The 24,733-nt window shown below is 39.5% G+C and overlaps 1 protein-coding gene across 3 annotated transcripts in view; it reads right to left on the bottom strand.

Annotated features, from left to right (window-relative positions):
* LOC140695092 (uncharacterized) overlaps positions 1 to 24,733 on the bottom strand; it is a 67,258-nt gene that overhangs the window by 22,801 nt on the left and 19,724 nt on the right. Inside the window, exons 4-9 of one of the 3 annotated variants that reach the window (XM_072958011.1) lie at positions 17,419 to 17,604; positions 16,453 to 16,658; positions 15,968 to 16,089; positions 15,471 to 15,531; positions 15,215 to 15,312; positions 14,817 to 14,937 (exon numbers count right to left, since the gene is read on the bottom strand). In XM_072958011.1, the coding sequence (XP_072814112.1) occupies positions 14,817 to 14,937; positions 15,215 to 15,266 (173 nt within the window). In that variant the 5' untranslated portion in view covers positions 15,267 to 15,312; positions 15,471 to 15,531; positions 15,968 to 16,089; positions 16,453 to 16,658; positions 17,419 to 17,604. Of the gene's footprint in view, positions 1 to 14,267; positions 14,531 to 14,712; positions 14,938 to 15,214; positions 15,532 to 15,967; positions 16,090 to 16,452; positions 16,659 to 17,418; positions 17,605 to 24,733 lie in introns of those variants that run through there. The other 2 variants (XR_012070778.1, XR_012070779.1) reach the window with 2 other exon arrangements.

Here is a 24,733-nt window from a genome sequence, read left to right as displayed (position 1 = left end):
ACCAATTAATGAAATTAAAAATCGAGAAGGGCCTAAGCTCTTTGGCTGAAACTTGGGCATCCTAGAGACTTCTATAAAATTATATACAATGTACACCCACAAAAAAAAGGTTTCTGTCACTCCTTCTAGAAATAAGAATTATTGATTAAACTTAATAAATATAAAAATTAAAGGTATAAGATTTAATAAAATTGAGATAAAAGTTTGTGAAATTGGTATATTTAGATGGTCTTTATATAAACCTTTTGCTTATGTTGTGGGATAGATATGTTTCAGTGGAAAAACGCTTCCCCTTCTTGGTATTATAAGGCTGGGCACATGTCTATCCCTCTGAAAATATTAATTGAACAAATTAAAGGAAACCAATATAGTTACTTGAGACGTCCAATATAACGTAAATCTAAAAAGTAATTTGAGTAGCTAAAAAAAAAAATATAGGTTTACCCTGGGTTTAACTTATAACTCAAGGAAAAGAGACCTTAATAAATGTCTTATGCAAGCTTTGGAAGACAAAATAAAGAAAACCTTAGTTTTAAAACATGGAATTCTTTGTTTACAGCTCTTCTCACTGATACAAAAATGCCAATTAAGGAGATAAAATTGGGTCTGGGTGACAGAGCATTTATCTGGGGACCTGGAAGAGAGTGTCTTTGTCTTGCAGATCAGAAATATAAATACAACAAACAGTGACCTAGGACTGAGCCTAATTAGCTCAACGAAATAAAACTTGAGGCCATGAAATTTTTGGCATTTTAGAACTCAGAACTCTGACGGGTCCTTCAGACTTTGTGAGGAAATCTTAATTATCTGTTTCATAAATAGTAAGCCTTAGTGATTTGAGCAAGCAAATTCAGCTTACTCCAACTATTATTATAAATATAAGTAAGTTTTAAAGTGAAGCTATGAGATCTCTAGCTTTTGTCTGTTTATAAGCCTGCATACAGATTATAGAAGTGAGATATTTCTACTGCTAAAAAAAAAAAATTTCGAAGTCAAAGAGCTCTGCTTAATTGATGTAAAAATATAAGAGCTTAAAAATTAAGTATTTTTAAAATAAAAACTTAACAAATTGACTTTCAGTGTCATGTGAATTGGAAAATATTCAATATTAAGGTAATATTTGATATTGTTTAGTTTAAGTATGTTCTAATAAATGTAGACATCTTTAAAATCATCCATCTTAACTATAATACCTTTACTGTACCTAGGTTTAATGAAAGTCAAATAAGATCCTGTTATATCTGTTGCAGATTTGTCAAAAAAAAAATAACAGTAATGTGCTGTGGTAAAATTTTAAGTAAATTAAATGCAAATGAGATGAGAGCTTTGGGTAAATATTTAAAATATATTTTTAAAATGTATGCTTAAAATAATCTCTAAATGTTTGATATCTTTAAATTCTAGAGTTGTGCTAAATTAAGTTAAATGACAAGATTTTATTAAATATCTATGCCATTTTCAGATAAAATGATTGAAATATGAATTACTTAACATTTAACTTCCTCTTACAGTGAAACTAAAGGTGTTTAGAAATATTAATAAATGGTTGGTGTCACACAGAAATAGTCTCTATTAGTAAGGGAATGATCTCAGTATCCTAGGAAAGTAATATAAATGCGTAAAGGAAGATGTAAGAATGGAATAATACTTTGTTAATGAAAAATAGTGACTTTCTCCTGAAGCTGGTTACCTCTGAATGGAAGACAAAATAAGGGACACACTAATATAAGTATAGAAAGCTGTGGAAGGCTTGTGGAAAAGGAACCCTGAGGAAAGTTTTGTACGTGGTCAGAATTGGCTAAGTTTAGAATCAAATTGGGCAACGTAAATGAATCTTAGAAGTTAGCTGGAACAAGATTAGATTTGGTTTTCTCTCTGTTAAGAGGAAAAAATTTTCTTAAAATATTAATCCACCTTCAGTAACAGATTGTAAAACTTCTTATACCACTTAGCTGATCTGTTCTGCCTTTACATTTGACATATTTTCTTGTTAATGAATTAGTACTACATTACAGTGATCTATATGTTTATCTGATCAAGTGTTCTGAAATCTTTCAAAAAGCTCCCCAAATATAAAATTCTAATTAATTAAATAAAAATTAATTTAATTAATTAAAATTCTTTTAATCTCCAGTTAAGTTTGGGATGCTACAGAAGGCCCCTGAAACATCCCAAAGAGAGATTTTTAACTATAAAGTTTCATTTGGCATTTTAAATAACATGGAATTGTCAAATGAATCATAAAACTTCTAAGGTTATATTGAATGAGAAATATTATTAATATAGGTATTGTAGAAATTATATGGACTCCCTAAAATTCTGGTTTATCTGAAATGTTACCAGTGATAATTATGGGTATAGTGAACAGGTTTCTTTATTGATTATAGTGTAACGGTGTTTAACCATGCTTTTAAATCTTTTGTCATTTATAGACAGTTAATTGTTTTCTTCTGATGGTTTTGCAAAATGCTTTCTCTTCAAGGAGATTTACTGATTTCTAATAAATTTCAAACTACAGCACTGAACTAAACTGGGTAAGACATTTTAAAGTTCTAATGAAAACTCTCATTAAAAGAATTAGTTACATGGGACTGATTAACCAGCTGAATATGGTTATAATTTTTGATATTGTTTGAAATACTACTGCCTTTTAACCTGTTTCCCAGACATAAAGAATCTCTTCTCCTTAAGCTAGTTATGGTTCACAGCAATTTGATAAATTATAACTATGTATACAGATTTGGAACAGTTATCTTTTCTCTCTATCTGATCCCTCAAAAGACTAAAAATACTTAGGTCCCCAGTGGCTCTATCAGACAAATTAGGGAGATCATCTCCTAAGAGATATAGGAGTATAAAGGTATTTTAAGGATTTTAAAGAGAAAAGAATTTACCTAAATCTGTAAGGCAAAAATCCATGAAAAGCCTTGACGTGGCTTTCTTGGCCTTAGAAAACCTTATTAACATTCTACCCTGAGACTCCGTATTAAAACTTCCAACACAGTCAATTTAAAAAGCCTATATGATCAAATAATCAGATTTAATTTGTAAAGAAATTAATCTTGATTTGGCTATATTTGAGAAAACTGAGGGTAACTTTAGAGAGAAAAAAATTATATTTTAGTCGATATTAAATTCTAGTTTTGTTAATTGAGGTCCATATTTACTAAGACACTTCCCAGATCATTCCTTGCTGTTATGTCACACTGCTGTACAGTTTAATTGAATTATGAAAAGAATACTCTAGGTTTGATTCTGAAGCTCAGTAATCTATCCTTGGGTAAAATTCCAATGCCCCATGACCTGCAGCCAGGGGATTATACATACTGCAACAGGCATGACTTAAAGAACTGTCTCCAACCTGAATGGAAAGACCCTTTTTCAGATACTCTTAACTAGACCATACACACCAAAGCTGAAGGAAACGGAGTCTCGGATTCATTTCCTATCTGAAACAGCCCCTGCAGTGCACTGGCCTATAGAGTGCTGCTCACCTTAAAACAATGCCCAAATGGAGAAAAAGCTTCCATACCAGGATGAGAAGAAGACGACATCTGAGCTAGACTGCTGACCCAAGACACCGGACCAGGACTGTATACCAATTACTTTGATAATTTCTCCAACCTTTGATTATGAACTACTCCAATTGTTAAGTTTATGATAAATTACCTATGTCTAGTACTTCTGTGTTACCTTGGTGGGTTTCCCTACTCCAAGGCTCTTACTAGATAGCCCTCAGAAACGTTATTCAAAAAAGAATTTATAGTTCTGTTTAGGCCACTGTTGATCTTACAAGGTGGGAGATTTCAACAGGCCAATTAATACCTGCTCTGACCCTGACCATAAATATGAACTTTCTCATAGGATCAAACTCAGAAACACAAGCAAAATTTTAACCCAAAAATACAACTTCTCGACTATTAAATTCTTACTCGTGACTTTATTAACGTTACTAGCTGTATTACTTATATCCTGTCTATTTTATAAAATTGTTGTCTGTTACATTTCCCAATGTGTAACTAGGCCCACAAGATGGATGATGGCTAAACATCTTGAAGAAACAGATAAAATTTATAACCCTGAATAAAATAAATATAATAGTGTGATTCTAGGTATGGGAATGAGCAAAGATGGGTAAACACTTCCTGGATCATAATAGAGTAGTAAGACAGGTGATCCAGAGAACTTTTAGTATCAACAGGGCCTGATAAAAAAAACTAACACCTTGAATGGCAACTCAGAAGATTCTTCACCTGAACTAGGAATGAGCCATCCTAGCACCGTGGGACAAAATTGGTCATGCAATGTCTCTCAAAATATTGGTCGAATTTAGGACCAAGGGGGAACACTGTGAATGAAAATACTACAATGTGCATGAAAATACTGCAACCATGTCAGTAAATAAAGAATGCTGAATCCAAATCATCAGCGGCTGCTGCCAACCCCCAGTGAGTTCATGCCTACAGCCCGGCCTCTCAGCCACTCACAGTGGTGCCCTCTGAGCAGACTCAGTGCAAGAAAGGACAGGATACTGGCCCTAGATAGCCAGGTGCTTGCCAAAGGAATGAATTCAATGACCCAAATGTTTGCTTCCCACCATACATAGAAAACCACTAAATACTTGAACTTGAGATATCTGGTTTTCTTTAGATAACAAGCAATATTTTATTGTTCCAATTACCTGATCTTTGTTGTAAAGATTCTATTTATCCTAGCTCCTCCACTACCTCTTGGGAGCAGTCCCTCAGAGTGATCTGAGAGGCTGTCATCCTGGCTCGAGTCCTCCAGCCAAATAAATCAAAGCCCTTAACATTTAGGCTGAACGTTTATTTCAATGACGTTCCAGAATAGACACAACTCATCAATTCTGTAATGGAACACACTGAATCAGGAACCAAAAGCGTGTTTTAGTCCAGAAAATCTCCAGGTTCCTATTTCTTCCTGTCATTATACAATCCCTCCAGAACTCATTACTTTGCTGTCTGCTCCTCTGGCAACCAAACTCAGAGAAGAGACAACTCAGCAGAGCGCCCTGCTGGGGAGAACACCCCGCAGAAGCACTGCAGGCTGCCTTCCCTCCCGCACGCTCTGCTGACCCTTGGTGTCCCCCGTGGAGACCAGGCCAACACAGCTCTTCCCAACAGCTGCAAAGTCGCACACGTTAAATAAATCATTTTATTTTATATGATATTTTACGTATATACCCACCTCTGAAAACAGCTTTGCCAGAAGCCCAAATCTTCAACATTAATCTGCAAAGGCAAATCAGGTCCCCAAGGGAAAACAAGTCTTAAGACGACGCTAAGGCCTCCAAAGTCCTCTCCACGACCATGAACCAAACTGCCTGCAGGTCTGCAGCTGCAGGAGGCTACATGTCTGCTTTTAAAGCAACCCCTTTCTGCCCTCGGGTGCTACAATGCCCTTTTATGCCCTCCCATCACAGGGCAAGAGCAGCCGCTGCAGAACCTTGCAGGGCAGCACTGACAGGACTGGACAAAGGGGATCAGAGCTAAACAAAGCATTCTGATGACACGAGCTTGTCACTGTGTCTCTTTACAGATGTAGATATATATAGAGAGAAGTGGGGTGATATTGCTCAAAGTCACACAGCTAATAAGTGGCAAAGTATATAACTCTGCTCCTCCCTCCTGTGTGACGCCCAACTGGGACAACCACAGGGTTCTCTCGTGGCTGCCTGAACAGTCTTTTCCTATCACTCATGACACACAATAGTGTCTGAACTTAGCCTGCATTTGCAGCATCTTTTCCCTCCAGTTTCTCAGGAACAAGGCTGTTCGGGCCTGTATGAATTCCGGCTTCCTGAAATCCCCGTGCTCAGGCTGGTCTTGCCTGTGCATCCGGCCCGCTGCTCAGAGGCTCTTCCTCCCCTGCAGGAGGACGTTTCTAATCTTCACAGGGACACAACCTCAGGGGAGCTCTCCTCTCGCCCTCAGCATGGCAGGTGTCCCAGGCCTCATCCCGAGCAGCCCCGTTAGGACGGTGTCTGCCCAGCTCTGCTAGTCAGATCAGCAGCCTCAATGCCAGGGATTATACCCAGGTCACACTGCAAACCTACTGCCCGCCTCACAGCCCCCAGCCAGCAGGTCACCTGGAAGTCACAGCAAGTGCCCCACCCAATCCAGAAGTCTCTTCTTTTGCCAGCACCACTGATGAATGGTTTCCAACCTTCGGACAGTTTCGCACAAAACAGCACCTTCTACTGTGAAACGGGTGGTTTTTCTTCTGCGCCTCATCCTTACTGGAAACGTAAAAGGAAACCAAAAGGCCTTTTCTCAACCCTTTTCTGATGAAACCCTCCCACCCACAATACTCATATGCTCAAGAGCTTTGGATCCACATGATTTTCGTTCTCTTAGGCTAAGTGGCTCAAAAAACTAAGGGATTCTTTCTCCTTTGAGGGTATTAGCACTCAGTTTCTCGGCTTTAATCTGTTTTTGTCTCTCTCTTCAGTGACCCTAGCAGTTGCCACCTCTTACTCCCTTCAGCAGCCTCCCTCCCAACTTCAAGTCTAGGAAATCAGCTGTGATGAGGGGCATGGGGGCAGTCACAGAAGATGCAACTAAGGCACAGAGAGGCTACATAATTTGCCCAAGAAATCACCTTGAACCACCAACAGAGTGTGTCACGTCCCTCTGTTTAACTCTAATGCTAAGCAAGTTAACTTTTTGTAGATTATGTTTATAAACAGATGAGGTATGAAAATACATACAAGGACACACATCAACTCTAAGATATTCATTAACTCCACTATTTTGTTTCTATTTATTTTATTTCTATTAAAAAATTAAGAACCCCTGCAGTCCATATAGCAAAATGTTACTGGGTTTTAAATCCAGAATATACAGGGGTTGTGTCATTACTCATTCTTGTATGTATTTTCACAAGACAAAATGATTTGAAAGTCTCTCTCCCCGCCCCCTACTCACTACTGGCTCTCACCAGAGCTCCCAGACCACACATCTAACAGCCTTTCACTTTACCCACAGCTGAACTCATCAGTTTTCCCCCAGAACTCCCTCTGCTGCTTTCCCTCCTCAGAACACAGCAGGACCATTATTTAACTCATTAATCCACCCAGAAACCTGGGCCTTACTCCATCCTACCTTCACAGACAGCATTGATCCTTTCCTCTTTACCATCTAAACATGCCTTCAATCTGTTCGCTTTTACCCACTGACCGTCCCACCGCTCAATTGGAAGCCAACAACACTGCCCACCTGGACTCATGAGTCTCCCAGGTGGCCCCACAGCCACTCTCCCCTACTTGAGACAAATGTGATTGTGTCTCTCCCACGCTTTTGGACTCATTTCAGACCCACTGTTCTTAGAAGAAACTTCAATTTCTTCACCTGGTGAAGGTCCTTGCCATGAAACTGTCAGCTCAGTAAGGGCAGGACACACCCTCGTCCCTCGGCTCCACCATCTGGCAGAGCATCAGCTTGGGAGGATTGAGTTCTTAGCAAACTACTTCACTTATCCATACAAATCCATGGTAGATTAGAAAGATTTTAGATGTTAAGCTCGACTATTAATTTGGGGATTTTGCACTGGCAACCTGCAAGTATATATTCCAATTATTGTGTCTTCTTAAAACCATACCCAGATTAAAGGAGTATTTGTGGAATGTCTTCAGAGTAAAAGGGACTGTACTTTTACAGATTTTATGTTTTAAAATATGAACAACCCGGACAGGGTCAAAAATAGAACCGCCTCACAAGTGACAGAAGACAGGTGAGACGCATATAGCAACAGGTCACAAAGATGGTAAGAGCAAAATTGTTTCTCCAACCCCCAAAACATCCCTCCAAGAACTGAAAACTCAGAAATTTGAAAGTAAAATACTATCATATAAAGAAAGAAAATAAATAATCCTCTTCATCAGGGTTTCTAGATCTGACTGCAGAGTTATTAGCAGGCCATACTGAATCCTAGCACAGAAAAATCAGATGGACTAGTGGTGAGTAAGTTCCAGGAAAATGGCAGTAACTCCTCCACTTGAAAGAGGACACACACTCACTTGTTCAAGGTGATTGTAAACCACATTCTGCAGAAATTCAGAAGATTCAGGCACCGCTTCTAGATGGTGATGACACGGAAGGACGGCTTGGATGCATGCTTCTAACTGAGTCACCGGCATTCTTACACTGCAGGGGGAAATGGAGGCCCTCAGCCAAGAGCACAGTTGTTCCTGTCATGTATCCCAGGCCGTGCCTCGGGGACTCAGTGTACTGTAGCAGTCCGGCCCCAGGTGAGGACCCGCAGCGTGGCCCAAGCAAGCAGGAGGGGCACTGTGCTTGAGAAATCCCATCCCCCATGGGGGCAAGAGGGGCTGGTGGGGTTGTGTGAACCTATAAATGCTCATAGAAATACACCTGCATACATTGAAGTGATAAAATTAAAAGTAGCAGGCTATTTAACAAAATTTCAATTGTCAGTGTTAATTTTACCATTCCATTCCGCTTGTCCCCTGCACTCTGAGACAGGCTTAGGCTCTCTCACACATGCAGCTCTGATGCAATGGTTGTGAAGTTATTTTACTTTGCTGCAAGTGTCTTCGCTCCCAGTGTCACTGTGACTGTCGTCTCTTAACACAGTCAGATATCTTCCTGCATCTCTCCCTGAGTTCCTTGCTCCTGCTTCTCAGATCCTGAGATAAAGAACAGGTGAAGGCACATGACTGGAAAAGTCAATGTGGACTTGACCAAAGTCCTCAGTGACCCCCTAGGTGAGTGCTGCCCACCCCTTACCTTCGATTCTCAAGGTTCTGCCCAGGGTGACATCCAGCCAGGAGAGAGTCCTGGGCCCTATTAAAAGCTGTGTGGCTTGGGTGCAGGGAAAGCTGCAGGAGCTGGTTCTGTAGCCGGTCCCATCCACACCTCTGCTCCTCTCTCTCCCGAGGCAGCGCTGCCAAGCCCCCAGGCTCCCTGAGCTTCTGTCTTTCTCTTCTACTCTACTTCAAGCCCTTTTCCTCTTCCTTTACTCCCTGATTATCCCTAGCTGGAGTGATTTTTCTATCATAGAATCTGAAAAAATTTCCTGCAGCTGAAAAAGAGGTGCCAGAGGTCAACGCGCATATGGTGGTTCCTGAATAGAGCCCCTGGTTAGGGGGACCCTCACCAACACTCACGGGGCATCAGGCATGTTGCAGGGTCGACCACCACCAACAAGAGTTTGCTGTGACACCAAGGCACGCACAGCATCCCTGCTCACTAAATTGTAGTTGTAGTCCTTTATTAAGAAGCAAAAATAAAAAAATTGCTCATGTTTCTTACTAAAATTATTTATGAGGGAGAAAAAGAAATTGTAATAGAAAGAACAAATTTCACTCCATGTTAGATGTGTTCATTTGGCTTTAATCATGTACCTTGTTTTCTAGGCTCAGACTTGCTATCTCTGCACCTTTTGTAAAAGAAAGTTGCCTTTAGCCTGAAATATCCAGGAGGGCCTATTCTCCGGGCTCTGATCTTTAAGGATATTTGCTCTTCTACACTTATGTATAGATGGCAAGTTGTAAAATAGTGAATAACCTTTCTTTTTTTTTGGAGGTTTTACAGGGGCACCATAATTTGACCCACATGGACAGCTGCAGGAACAAAGGATTTCAAGGACAAACAATTCATACAGCAAGAAGTTTGCAACAACCAGCCACATCCCCGCCGCTTTTTAGTATAAAAGGAGACTGAATTCTGCCCTGGGGAAGAGAGTTCTACTGGATAACAATATGCCATTTTCTGGGTCTGCCAGCTTTACAAATAAAGTCTCTTTTCCTTACTCCAACATCTTATCTCCCGATTAATCGGCCTGTCATGCAGCAAGCAGAACGAGTTTGGACTTGGTAACAAATTGACTGCCTTAGAGGTAGTATGTCTCCACTGTTTCCTCATTTCCAGTATTTCACCACCTATCAATTTTCTATGCTTTTTAACAACATGAACAAAAAACCTATTACAAGGAATTGATTCCACAGAAATAAAATTATTTCTACTCCTTCTAAACTTTTTTCTTTTCTATTTTATTTTGTTTTGCTTATTGAAAAGAAAATAAATTCAAATCTTTTTATTTCACGTATTTTTATAACTAGATATTGTAAATACTACAAAGATATTTAAATTGCAATAAAAATTGTTCATATATTAGTATAAAGATATATACACAATCAATGCAGATTAGGAAAGGAGTAGATATTTACTAAAAATCCACTGCACATCCAGTCTTTTACAAGCATATCCTGGAATATAAGCTCTATTATCCAGGGTCCCCCACCCCCAATCTCACTGCGGAGTCCCTTAGTAATCAACTACCAAGGCACCAGCATAGAACCATGAGATCACTATTTTAGGTATAAATGAGAGTATTAGCTCATTCAATTCTAAAACAGAAACCTTAAAATAAATACTGAACTTACTTACAGATAAACAAATTTGGACACAAAAAAGTACAGTTTCTCCCCAAATTCACAAAGATAATAACTGGTAAAGGCAAGATTTGAACTCATCTGCCTTGAATATAAAGCTAAGTTGGAAATCCCCTTCAACTGTGGAGGACCAGCAGCACAGCCTGTCACCCTATCTTTGTTCAGATCTGGCTTTAGACAGCCTGAGACAGCACCCCTTCCTATGGAACTCGAGGGCAAACAATAACAATAAGGATTTTATATTCAGTAGTTTCTTAGGTCTCAATTATATAAAGTGTCAGCAGGTCAGCAGAAAACTCTGGGAAATATGAGTGGGTCCAGAGCTTTTTGCTGATAAGAAACTCAATCTATCAGGACAGAGTGACCTTCCCATGAGAGGCCTCATGGACATAAACTAAAGGCAACTGAGCAATGAAAACTAGCAAGAACATGGAACTCAAGCAAGAAGGATCCCTACCATCCCCTGCCCAGTTGCCTCTTCACCTTTGTGGACAAGACGGCAGAAGGTCCATGTTCTTGTCCAAGTTACAACATCATGGATTCTCACCCATATAATATTACGACTCTATGCTGTCTTAAGTCCTTTCCAACTAAAATATGATGACACCAATATCTCAGCGGAATGTCTATGTCTCCACTTTCTCTCTTCTATTAGGAGACTATATCTATGGCCACAAAGCCGAAATTCAATTAAAAACACCATGCACGAAGCCTGGTGAAAGTCTGTGTAAGAGACATTGTTCTCAAGCTCAGTGAGTGAAAACTCAGAAAAAGTGGTCCTTATCCCTCTGCAAGTGGAAGGTAGCCTGATTGTGTGTGTGTATGTGTGCACACGTGTGTGTGTAAATCAAATACAATGTATTGTGGGATGTGCACAGATTTTTTTTATGTTACTATCATTTCATGAGGATGAGCCAACCTTTAAAGTAATTTGAATCTACTATTCTGAGAGAGTCTCAGGATCTTTTGGTGGAGGATGGGAAAGGGGAAAGGAAAGGAGGAAAGAAGTAAATGAAGCAAAGCTGTAAGTATACTGCTAGGGAAAGGCAAGACATTAATTTTGTTCCTACTTGCATCACACACAAATTAGGGACTGGCTTTCCCACATGTCTTGTCAAGCACTGAGTTGCAGAAGAACAGGTGACAGCCCATTTCTCACTGAGCTTGTGACTGTACGTGGCATCTTATAGGCACTAATTACTTAACCTGATCAAACAATCTGGCAGCAGGCTGTAATTCTCCTATTTTGAGAGATAAGAAAACAGGAAGTGAAAGAGGGTATATAGCTTGACCAAAGTCAGAGGACAAGTAAACTAAAGAAGATGAATTCAAACTCAGATCTGAATGCAGAGTCTGATCTTCCCACTCCGAGGGCTGGAAATTCCTTAACACACAGGGTCCCCAGCTCCTCTGCTTTGTTCCTGGCACCAAGCATTTCCCATGGCGATATTCTCCAGTTCTCAGACACAGCGCTCTGTGCAGCCAAGAACCTCCATTCGACCTTGATCATCTACCTGTCACGCCCACCAGGCTTCACCAGGCAAGAAAGCTGGCTTTCAACTGCATACAAAGCCACCCGTTTTATCCTGGACTCTTCAGCGGCTTTTCCAGCGTAAACGCAGCCATGAAAGTGCTCACAGTTTGTACATGAGCCACACTACCTCTCTCCATCTCTGTCCCCACCTATACTACTTTGCTATGACCATTTTGAGAATCTTGGAAACAAATTTTTAAAAACAGAAAAGAAAGGATTCTGTAACAAGTACTTAATACTTACAATTTTAAATGAGAAGTTACAAAGTGAGTATTTACAAACCGAATCTGCCTTCCTAGGTGTCAGTTTTAACAGTTAAAATATACAATAGCAAAAAATTCTGACTTAAATAATTAACAAAAACATCAACAATAATCTGGAATAAACTCAAAAATAATGCCCATGTTGTACATGGTGGAAGTACAGGACTGTACTGTGGGGTAAAGTAAGAGGTGTGAAAGTAGAGACATCAACATTTTGTATGGAGGAAAGCAGTTTTGTAAAAATGTACGTTCTCCTAAAGATAATTCAAAAGTACTAAAAAATCCCACGAGAGCACTTCTTTTTTTTTTTAACTTGAAAAATTATATTAGAATTCTTCAGGAATAATAAAGTCATAATACTAACCAAGAAAATTTGGGATCGAAAAGAGAATCAAAAAATCGCACTGTCAGATATTAAATAAATGTTTACAATATGTAAGATATAGTGCTAGTGTAAGAAAGTAAGATTGATAAAAATAAACCATGAGCTCAAAAAGAGACTCTAGTGTACATAAGTATTCTTTACAGGTGGGATTTCAAGTTAAAAAGCAAAGTAGGAATTCAATAATTGTCTTGGGACAATCAGAGAATCCCCTGGAAAAAACAAATTCTATTCCAGTCATAATGACCGCAAGAAAAATTACAGAATGTGATGTGAATATTAGAAAGTACTAATAACAGCGAATATAATTCTTTGCTCATATTAATTCAACTTCTCTTCACTATAACAAGTACCATCATCATCTCCATCTTAGAGATTAAAAAAACCTACAGAAGAAATTTATACCATTATAAGAAAGTATTTCTAAGAATAATATCAGGAATAAAACCCAAAAAGAAGACATTTACAATCTTAAGATTATTTTGGGCCACAACAAAAATGAACCTACTGAACAAAATGAAAGGCAAAATATGACAAGGAAAAGCTCTCTGATACATGTTGATGAAGACAAGGGGTTAATGTTCATAATATACATAGAGCTGTCACAAAGCAACAAGAAGCTGCCTCACTTAAATGTGTGCAAAGGACAAAAGAGATCATTCACTTTTTAAAAGTCAGATGGCTAATGAGTGAAAAATGCTCAATACCTCACTGGTCATCAAGTGCAAATTAAAACAATGAAAAAGTACTTTTGCTCATCATATTGGCACATATTTTTAAAAGATATTCTAGCTAGTGTCCATCTTTGAGAGAACAAACTGTGAGCGATCTTTTGGAGGATGACATGTCAATGGATATGTAAACTCTGAAAAACGTGTGTACACACAGGCTGAACTCCACATTTTGGAATCGTTTCATTTAGAAAAATTCAGTTCAAAAAGATGTACTTATCAGAGCATTTACACAGCACTGTTTACAATGGTGAGAAGAAAAGCTGAAGTGAAATCATATCCAGCGATAGAGAATTGGTTACATAAGTTATTCTACATCTTTTCATGCCCCACAGGAGAAGGAATTTCTAGATTCACTTGAAAGGAGCCTGTGATTTATGTAGTTGTCACATCCAAGGACTAAATTTCCAGAAAACTTAACGAAAATAATACTCATACAAGATCACAGGAATGTTTGTATAAGAAGTATGCCAGTCAAACACCCTTTCTGACAGTGGAAAATGGAGAAAACTTAAGTGTCCACCATCAAGACAATGATGCGGTAAATCACGGTGAGCTGTGGGCACTAAAGTTCCGGTGTTTCGGCGTGGTCCAAGGCCTTGTCCACAGTACGCTCCCACGAAAGGTGTCCTTACACAAGAGACCAAACCTGCATATCAGGAAAACCCTCTACTCTATCTGAAAGGACCGGGTGAGTCTGGAGAGAGAGGACGTCTGTGATATATACCTGAGTGAATAAACCGAGCTGCAGAAAACATATAGTATGGCCTTATTTTTCAATAAAGCATATATACACACACATAGACATAGATTTCTCATATACGTGTATGTATGTGTTTATTTATATGACATAGGCATAAAGGTCATGAAATATATACTCCACATTGTCAGCAGTTTTTACTCTCAGGAAAAAAGGGGAAGGGATGTAGGGGACTTTCGGTACCACAACAGATCTCTTTTCAGAATTTCAGTTAAGTATACTTGGAATTTAAAAGTTTATTTAAGTCCAAAGTAAAATGGACGAGGACTCCACAAGACAGAATGCTATACTAGTCATTAAAAATCATGCCAGGGGAGATAGAATATTGTAGAAAAATGTGTAATAAGCCGAATGGAAAATGGAGGTCTCCACACAGTATACAGGCACACATTGCTCGCTGGTTTTTATGACAGAGGTAATACACACTGATGAAAAGAACAGAAAATAGATGTTAATGTGTTAATTATTATCTCTGAGTACTGGCACCAGGATAGATCCATTTGACCCTTTTTTCATACATTTATATTAAATACACACTATTTTTCATCTGAAAAATGCATTTTTAGATGTCTAGTACCACACATTGGAAAATTACACGAGTACTTACAGAAACAAATAACTAGGAGACACCGCAGCAGCGTCACAAAGTGTAGAAAGGGCGATCCTGAATAACACCGCGCAGTTACATAAGGACCCACAAAGTGAGAGCACCTGCTGTAACAGGGCGCGGCCCCCTTCCATTTGTCAGATGTGTCTTCAGGGCTGAGGCAGTTCTGAGCACGGCCAGTGTCAGTGCTGGTGTCTGGATGGATGCCACTGGAGGTGAGGGCACCTGCAAGCCGAGAGGAAGAACAGAAATCATCCTCTGCTTTTTCTGTCTTGTTTCTTTGTTACTTTTAAAGAGAGGCGGAAATAAGATAAACTGGATCTTTCCTACTGAAACTTCAGTAATGAAACCATTTTTAAAGTGATCACAACTTATATTCTGCCTATGACTGTCTTTTCAACAAAGCATCATATTTATAAAATGTTAATTAACTCAGTTAATTAACTCCCTGTTGAAACATTCTAGTAAAGAGCATGAACTGCAGTATGTAAAAGAACCACACCTGCAGTGACTAGCTCAGCTGTCTTGACGGCAGTGCAGTCAGCCCCCACCATCCCGTGGCCCTGAGCTCCTGATGCTGGTAAGAGAGCGCGCTGCTGCCTCAGATGGAAAGAAAAGGTGAAAGCATTTTCTGAAATCTACAGCACTGACAAAACATAACTGATAAATCCCAGGCTCCTTTGAGGCTGTCATTTTCCGTTTCTGGCCAACACCCGTCAATGAGCAGAACCACCCCATTCCCGAGTCATGGGACTCACGTGGGCAGAAGTTTTGGAGAAATTTCCAGGTATAGAATGTAAACCAACTATACATAAAACTCTGAAAAAGAAAAGATGCAATAATCTGATTTTGGAAGACACTAAAATATTCTCCTAAGCCTTAGTACTTGGAAAGGCTGGGCTTCTACTAAGCCACTTATTTATTTCACAGCCAATGAGCATCTCCCACAAACCCTGTTTCCCTGTGTCTGCTGGGAGCTTCAGGCACATTGATGTTGTCTATCTTATAAGTCACAAGGCAGAGGCGTGTGTCTCACGCTGGCAACTCTCACACAGGCTCAACTCCTAGCCTCACTGTATGAACTTGGCCCCATTTTCTCACCTGTTTATTTGGTACCTGTTCTTCTGTAAGCTGCCTGAAATGCTTATTGAAACAAGTCAGAAGAATGAGTGGGTAGAGAAATGGACAGATGGACAGGTGAGAGATGGGCAGAAAAACAGAGAGTCTCCAAGAGAAGGGGAGCAATCAAAATTACCTATGCAAAACCCTCTTCTAGTCAGGGAAGGAAACCACCACGGAGAAGTGTGAAGAGGCAGGTTGCTTAGGACTGTTTCCTGGATTCCATGAAAAGTCACACCAAGAGATGAGAGGGTAGAACTCTAAATAATAAAAGAAAAAATCATGCATGTTTGAAAAATATATCTACATTATGTACTTTCTAAAGAATAGAGTCAAATTAGCAAGGCCCAATAACACAATCCTTGGGTATATACAGAAGTGAGAATCCCATCTCCAATCTGCAAGGCATCCCTTTGGAGCACTGAGAGTCTACAGGGTGCAGTCATAAAGCCATCACCGCAAAAGCGATGCTATCCTGCACTTACGAGGAAAGAGCAGCTGTGCTCGGTCTGCCTACACGTGTCTTTTACACCCCTCAGCACCTCTACGGGGGAGGGACGCCTAGCGAGCCCCATCTCTGCAGGACAGAAAACAAGTCCAAGAGAGGCTAAGCTGACCTACCAATTCTCCATCTCACAGGACTTGTCACTCCAGACCAGGACTCGAACTCGGACCCACGTTTGTAACCACAGTACTACCGTATTTTATGTGCTTTTTGTGTGTATAATACATTTGTTTCTGGCATGAAAGGGTATTTAATAAATGATCGGTTGTCTTGTCTATCTCATTAGTTCACAATCTTTATATTTTTGAATTGTACTCTTCCCCTGGAGAAAGGAACGGAAAGAGCGGGGGTCAGAATGAGGTGGGGCTCCATTCTTTATCTGTTGCCTCATCTCATCCAAGTCCCCAAACAGGGAGAAAGAGCAAATGTTCTCTTCATCATTTAAAGAGAGGGCTCCAGTGACGGTGACTTACTCAACCCCAAAACCAAGTCTGGGGGAAGGGCACATGCAGCAACGAGAGCAGTATCACCTGTAGGAAGGCAAAAAGAGCTCAGGGGATGGCTCAATGGGTCAGCCTGATTTCATTTCAATCGATAATACAATAGCACACTCTAAAAAAACTAGAATGCAATGGATTTCCTCTTTCTTGACATCTAGCAAGTTTCCACATCTCACATGTAACATTATCACGAACTAGTGAAAGGAAGAGTCCACAGACAAGGAAAATCAATGCCACAGGCAGGCTGAAACACAGGCTGGAGGAAAGGAAGGGAAAGGGCATAGTAAAGAAGAGGGGAAATTCTGGGAAAAAGACATCATCACAAGGACTCTCAAGCATCATCCAGCAATCATATAATCATTCTTTCAAGAGAGAGTTACTTAGGTCCTATTTTGTGCAACATTGTACAGTGGGCGAAGCAAGAGCACAGCGTCCATGGTGGCAGCAAGCTGCGGAGCTCCAATACACTTCTGATCCCGGTACCTTGCACACTTGTCCTCAGTATAAAGGCAAAATATATAGTAAAATAATCCAATGTAAACTCTATGCAATGCTGAAAAAAATTAAAGAATACCTAAATACCTGGACAGACACACCACGCACATTCCTGAATCAAATGACAGCATTCTTGGGATGGCAGTGCTCCCCAGAGCGATCCATATATTCAACGTGGACTCGATCACAATCCCAGTGGGTTCCTCTGCAGAAACTGACTATCTGCTGCTACAATTCATATGGGAATTCGAGGATCTCAGTAACCAAACCGTACTTGAAATAGAAGAACAGTTTGAGAGGACTTGTAATTCTCAATTTCAAACCTTACAACTGTATCTCCAGGTGAGATTAGAGGCCATTTTTAAGTTATAATTGTGTTTATCCTTATTTTCTAAATTCTGTACAACGAATATACCTGTTAGAATAAGAAATTTAAAAAGTAAGGTATCTTTTAAAACATGCAAACCTATTCATTCATTGGGAAAAAAATATTTTGACTATAAAGAAGTAAACAAATATCTAGTGAAAAAGGACTATTTAAAAACAAGAGTGCATTTACATTTTTTGTAAATTGGAAACTGAAAAGCACAAACACATCAAGTTTCTACGGAGAGTGTTGCAACATATTAATTGTTATTTCCAAAATTCTAATTGAACAATGAAAACTCAAGAAAGAGAAAATCTTGATTGACAGCCAACTGCAAACACATGAAGAGCAAAGGCCTAGAAATCACAGTTCCTTTAACTCTGCTACTAACTCAATAGGAGAGGAAATTCCTCAGTGAGGGGACAGTGGAATCCCATGCATAAGACAGGATACACAGTACAAACTGCACTAGAATTGGGGGTGATTTCCATAGAAGAATTCTAAAGTTACAACATTGATGAAAAACTATAAAAACACTGACAGACAGATTAAAACACACAGTCATATATATTATATAAAAACATATGAAGTCTGCCCCCATGTTGCATAGAAATACAAACATATTTGTTCATTTATGGGCACTGATTACTTTATCCCAGGTAGAATATTTCAACTAAAATAGATAATCAATAATACACTCCTCTTGTCAAAACTAGTTGATAAGTTACTCTGCTATGTATGCATAATGTGTCTAAGATAGATTTAAAATTAGTGAAAAAGATATTTGTATGGTTTCTTGAACCCTTCTCAAAACACCAAGCTTAATTTTAAAATAAATCTGAGCAGTATTTCTATATGATCTTTTCCCTTGTGAAATGAACAACACAGTCTGTTGTCAAAATTCTTTCCTTACAATGATTCACGAGCACCGTATACTCACAAAACTGCTGGACAGCAAGGCACTATCCAGACACTGTGACAAATCAAATGAAACACAAGGAAGACAGTGACCCTATTCTGCAGGGCTTATAATCTGTTCCAACACCGGGTTTTTATTTGATTTGTTTGATTGGTTAGAAAAATAAAATCACTCAAGTACATTCTTCTTTGAGCATTATGTAAATCATGACTCTCTTTTTAGTGTCATGAGCAGGAAAGACTTGAGTATGAATTGATTAGATCAACTAGGCACAATCATCGCTGGAGCCTGTGTAATAAATAAGTACATGAGATCTAAAATAAACCTACACAGATCTCTGCAAGGAAAATGAAGAGGTGAGTTCCCCAATGAGAAAACAAACAATCAAGAAATCAAAAAAGGAAAACTTTTTCATTAATGATTCCAGGCAGTAGTGGAGCATGGTGGTGAAGATCACAAATGCTGGGGACAAACATGAGGGTCTGAAATCCCACAGCACTGGGTAGCTGTGACACTGATATTTAAGTGAAATTTTCTGCACCTCAGTCTCCTATCCATAGACTGGGGACAGCCACAGCACCCATCTCCTAGAACAGTCTTAAGAATTAAGTTATTTTTTATATAAAAGTTTAAATAAAATACCTCAGATTTTAAATATTACCCCAAAAGCTCAAGGAACAAAGAAAACAGTGATAAATTGGAGTTCATCAAATGTTAAAAATTTGCTTCAAAGGACACCATCCAGAAGGTGAAAAAACATCAGAGAGGAGAAAATTTTTTCAAATTATTTATCTGATTAAGTATTTGTATCTTCAAATAAAAGAAAAAACTCCTACAACTCAACAAGAAAAAGAGAACTCAATTAAAATGTGTATAAAGTATCTGAAAATGTATTTTTCAAAGAAAATATACAAATGGCCAATAAGCACAATCAAACGATGTTCAATATCATTAGCTGTAAAAGAAATCAAGTCAAAACCACTAGGAGAAACCGCTTCACACTTACTACAATAGGTTATAATAAAAAAAATGTGTAACAAGCACTAATGAAGACACAGAGGAAGCGGAGCGCGCAGCCCTTGCTTTTGAGGATGTAACACAGGGTGGCCACTTTAGAAAACAGCCTGGCAGGTCCTCAGAGAGTTGAACATTTGGTTTATGAATGACCCAGCATTTCTGCTCTCTGGTCACAAGTAAGAGAACTGAAAACAAATGTCCACATAAAAATTCCTACAGGAGTATTCACGGCGCCATTACTCTTCACAAACAAAAAGCAGACACAACACAAACGACTATCACCTGATGAATGGGTAAACAGTAGGGCCCAGATATACAGTAGAATATAATTCAGCAATAGCAAAGCATAGAGTACTGACCCAGGCCACAACCTGGAAATACATTGAAAAAGTTACTCAGTGTGAAAGAAGTCAGTCACAATAGACAGTTCCATTTACATGAAATAACTTGTTTTACATGAAATGTCCAGCACAGGCAAATCCATAGAGAGAGAACAATGGCTGCCTGGGGCTGGGGGAGGATGAGGAAGATGGGAATGACTGCTTGTGCATACAGGGCTTCCTGTTGGGGGATGAAAATATTCTAAGATTGACTGCGATGCACAATTCTGGGCTTTGAGTAAAAACCGCTGCACATTTTAATGGGTGAATTGTATTAAAACTGTTAAGGACAAAAGCACCTAGGGCCAGAACCTTCAAATAGTAAATGCAAATTGCTAACTTTTATTACAGGAAGAAGAAACTGCCCTCAGCATGAAAGCAGGAGATCGGCAAATATGGGTTAACAGAATTGGACAAGAGCATTTCACTTGAAAGAGTTGCTGAGTGTACACGAAATATTCAGAAATAGGAAAATCAGCTTGACATCACGAAGAAGCATTCTGCTTCAAATGCAGATCAAGGATTCGGCAAGCCCAGCTGCTAGAAATAACCAGAGAAGAAACCTGGTTCTTACAACAAGCACCAGAGCCAACAAGGAAATGGTGGTGAGGAAAGCAGGCAGCCAAAAATCTGGAACAGTTTGCTACAAATAATTTCTCCACTGAAAATTCAAAAATAAAATGAAAGTGATGCAATGCTGAGCTGGCCTCACGTTAAAGGGCTTCCTCTGCTGCTCGACAGTTCTGTAACCCCGAATGAGAGACTCAGGAGAATCAGCATGGCTCCTGGCAGTCCCCAAGTGACTGCCCTCCAGCACGTTTACCACCATCACATCTGCCAGGGTTGTATTGCAGAGAAGAGACCAACTTCTAAAAGGCACAGGAAATGTTTACCAGGGAAGAAAAGGCTGCTGTCAGTCCTGGGACAGAGGCAGTGTGAGCAGAGGCCAGAAGGCTGCAGGTGAACTGGAGCAGACCTGGGGCAGGAAGGGACCACGGAAGAGCAGATCTCAATTTTCTACTCTCTCTCCCTCGGGTAGGAGAGATAAAGCCTGCATCCTTCTCACCTGGAACTGTGGGTTCTGGCTGGCAGAAGTCTTACGTACAGGGAATGAATACTCAAGACTCTGTGGAAAAAGTCACGAAAGAGAGAGGGCGTAGGGACCCAACTCCACGAGCCTCTCAAATGATCCCATATTTATTGTGTATAATCAAAGGAAAACGTCATTAACAGTTGTGTGATAGTAAGCAGGAACTTGGGGAAAGAAGGATGAGACAGAGATTGTAGAATCCACCATGAGTACAAAGGCTTAGTGTATCTTTAGGTAAGTCATGGGGTGAGGGGAATAAGATACATTCTTTAGACATGTGAATTACAAAGCAGACCACCAGACCAGCTAGGTCCTTGCTTGGGGGATAATAGAGTATCTAACTGCACACAAGCCCAGCCTTTATAGCTGTGGGCCTGGGTCATTGCTTTGCGATGAGCAGAGTGCTATCTAAAACATCATCTACGCAAGCAAAGCATTATCTCTGCTTTTTAAGGCAAGGAGACAGGAGTGAGGATGCACAGGCACTTGCTTGCAAAGCAGTTACTAAGCATACGTTTTCTTCTTAAATTTGACAGGCGGCTGGGGTCTGTTACAATTTGTTAACCCAATCATGGGCTCCCACATGGAACCATTATGGAGGACACCCTAAGGTGACAAATCCTGGCTCTGGGTCTTTTCCTGCCAGCTTCAGCCACTCTAGCAGAGTCTAGGCACATTCCTGAATAATGATCATACAGAACCACCCACACTGTTAACTCCTGGTGCTTGAAACTTAATTTTAGCTCTACACAACTTAACGTAGAAAAGTTTCAGAAATAAAAGATATCATATTTACTTTATATCTCATCATAGGACTGATTTTTCTGATTGCTCTAAGCTGCTTCTTCTTGGTAAAGCACCTAATTCTGCAGGTGAATTCAGTACTTTCTTTGGGCATAACTAGCCAGTTTGGGCTCACTAACTTCTATTGGTCAAATACCGATACACTTAATTGATTTCATTGTTCATCAATTTCAGCTGGGAGCAGAGGGAGTGTCACTCTGTTCCTCAGCCCACCCTCAACCCTTATCATCAGCAACTCAGGCCTCCGGAAACCAAAAAAAGCTTTTGTTTCCCTTCTACAGTTTCAACAAACCCAACAGGATACATAAGCCTGGAGAAAGAATTCAACACAAATGTTAAAACAAAAATCAATAAACCTGAAGCAACTCCATCTCCGAATCATGATACACAATGACATGAGATTAAGTGTGTCAGGCCCAAAGCATGGGTGAGCCTGACCACCTGATTTCTATTCTTCAAAGGAAGGAAAGTTTTCCTATTTTTTATTATCACTCTGTCATTGTTTCTGATTAAGCCAAAAACTAGTTTATGAAATAATTAAGCATTGAAATAACAGATTTTTGTTGTATCAATTACAGAAGGCATTCAGAGGTGTTAGGAAAAACCACCTCTGTAAAAAATGCAAAATTTCTTCCACTGTGAAGAACACGTATACAAAATGCAACAGAGAATTCAAGCTCTTGTGGAGAGGAGCAAAAGCCACAGAATCAAAGCAAAGTCATTACTATGAGTCAACTCAAAATTCACTGGACAATCATGTTCAATGCATTCAATGAAATTTAAAGGCATACTGCAAACCATACACTTAATGATCTGCAGGCTAGAGGAAGAATTTCTCTCTTTAACAGACAAGAGTAATCAATAGGGTGCCCCACCAAACAAGGACCAAAGAACAATCAGGTTTTTAACAGTTCTGATATATCAGCATTTTCTAAAGATCAAAATCCAGAAATTTTAAACATTGATTCACACCACAATGAAACAAGCACTTAAAAAAAAAGAAAAGAAAATAAGCACATAGAACATGTACATAGATCAATGAGAATTTCTTGAGACGCTGGAAGAAACAGGCTATAGTCTTTTACTTGAGAAATAAAACTACTTTTAAAGATAAATGCTAAAACACATTTCATCATTCATGTTGCCTTGAAAAATCTGAGGCACTTGTATCTGATTAGAAAAGCAATTCTGAGTAATAGTGTGTTACAATTCAGAGCCAGTTTGCTTTAGAAGAAAAGAGAAAAGAAAAGCTACCGTTTCTCATATACTGCACAAAGTGTGAAGTGTCTCTCTGCCTCTTTCTCCTCCCGTTTTCTAAGCTCATGCTTCCCAACCCTTCTGAAACAAGTATGAGAACCTCTTATTCCCGCCAATATGCCAAATGACAAAAGAAAATCAATTTATTTGTGTAAGTATATGCTTAAACCTTGAACTGGAAGAGAAAGATATCAGAAGTCTATATGGAACTTATTTCTACATTCCTGAAATCACACACACAAACGTTCACACAGACACAGACACAGACACAGACACATACCCCCTGGATTACTGGGAAATTCACAAACTTAGGATTTCCATCTTCTAGAAGATAACTTTGTAGTTAGTTTAAAATACAAAACTGTCAGCTTTGGAAAGCCTTGATCACCTGCTAAACCATCCAAATATCAAAGAGACCCAATTAGCCTTCTCGGTAGAATGTAATTTCCCATGATGGCAAAACATACCCTAAAAAGTCCTGGATCTAAGTCTCGTGTTTATCACTAGCTATGATCGTTTTTAAGCACATTAACAGATTCAGAAACTTATGTCTCAACAGCATTTATTCTTATTGAAATAGTATACGTGTTCATTTGCCTATACAGAGACCAGGTCCCATGATGGAGTTTAAGAGCTATTTTGTGTATTGCAATATTTATTTTTAAGTGCAGAAAAGGAGGGTGGGTATTACTCAGTTGTAGAGCACCTGCATAGCATGCACAATGTCCTGGCTTCAGTCCCCAGTACCTCAAAAAAAAAATAAATAAAATAAGGGCATATTTAAAAATGAGTAAAGTTATAAAAAAATGCAGACTAAAAACCACTGCAATCTAGGAGACACAATTACAATAAAAAAAAACAAGTTTCTATTAATTATTGGCTATTTGCCAATCGCAGAGACAACCAGAAATCACACCTGATAACCATCACGTGTGATTCTCAGCAACCCTACTAAGTAGACACGGTTGGGAAACCAGGCTCTGCAGATGAGGAGACGGAGCTCAGAGGAGCCGGGGACGCTGACCGTCCTGCTTCCCGTGACACCACATCAGCCCAGGGCAAGCGCTGACGAAGCTGCAATGAGGGGACACCCAGCTGCATGGAACCTTGGGGCACTGGGGAGTCCCAGAAAACACTAAAAACTGTTCAGTGAAAAACCAGCTCAAATATAATACACTGTGCCACATTCTTTAAACAGGGAACATGAGTGAGACCTTTTTGATGCCTCCGTGTCCTTTCTGCCATCGTCAGTTAGTTGCCCTCACAGCGTGACCAGTGATGAACTGGACCCCATATGAAGCGCACTCAGATGGCAGAGCATTTGAAGCTGTTTTATGAAGTTTGTAAGACTCTGTCTGTGCCTCACACAGGCGGTCATCCATCACTTCTCACCGGTGTGGATGTACCACCTGAAATCACTCCTTTCTGCTTTTTAAAATCCCTTCATCTACTCCAGACTTTTCAATAGCAAAGAAGCAGCTAAACCACAGACAGTGGACAGCTTTTCACCAAATTTCTTGAACAGCCCATCGGACTACCTGGAAGCCCTTTACTTTTATTAAACCCAC

Source organism: Vicugna pacos, unplaced genomic scaffold (assembly GCF_048564905.1).
Source record: "Vicugna pacos unplaced genomic scaffold, VicPac4 scaffold_135, whole genome shotgun sequence".
In the NCBI taxonomy this organism is placed as follows: domain Eukaryota; kingdom Metazoa; phylum Chordata; class Mammalia; order Artiodactyla; family Camelidae; genus Vicugna; species Vicugna pacos.
The sequence above is the reverse complement of the archived record's forward strand: the minus strand, read 5'-3'. Positions and strand labels throughout refer to the sequence as shown.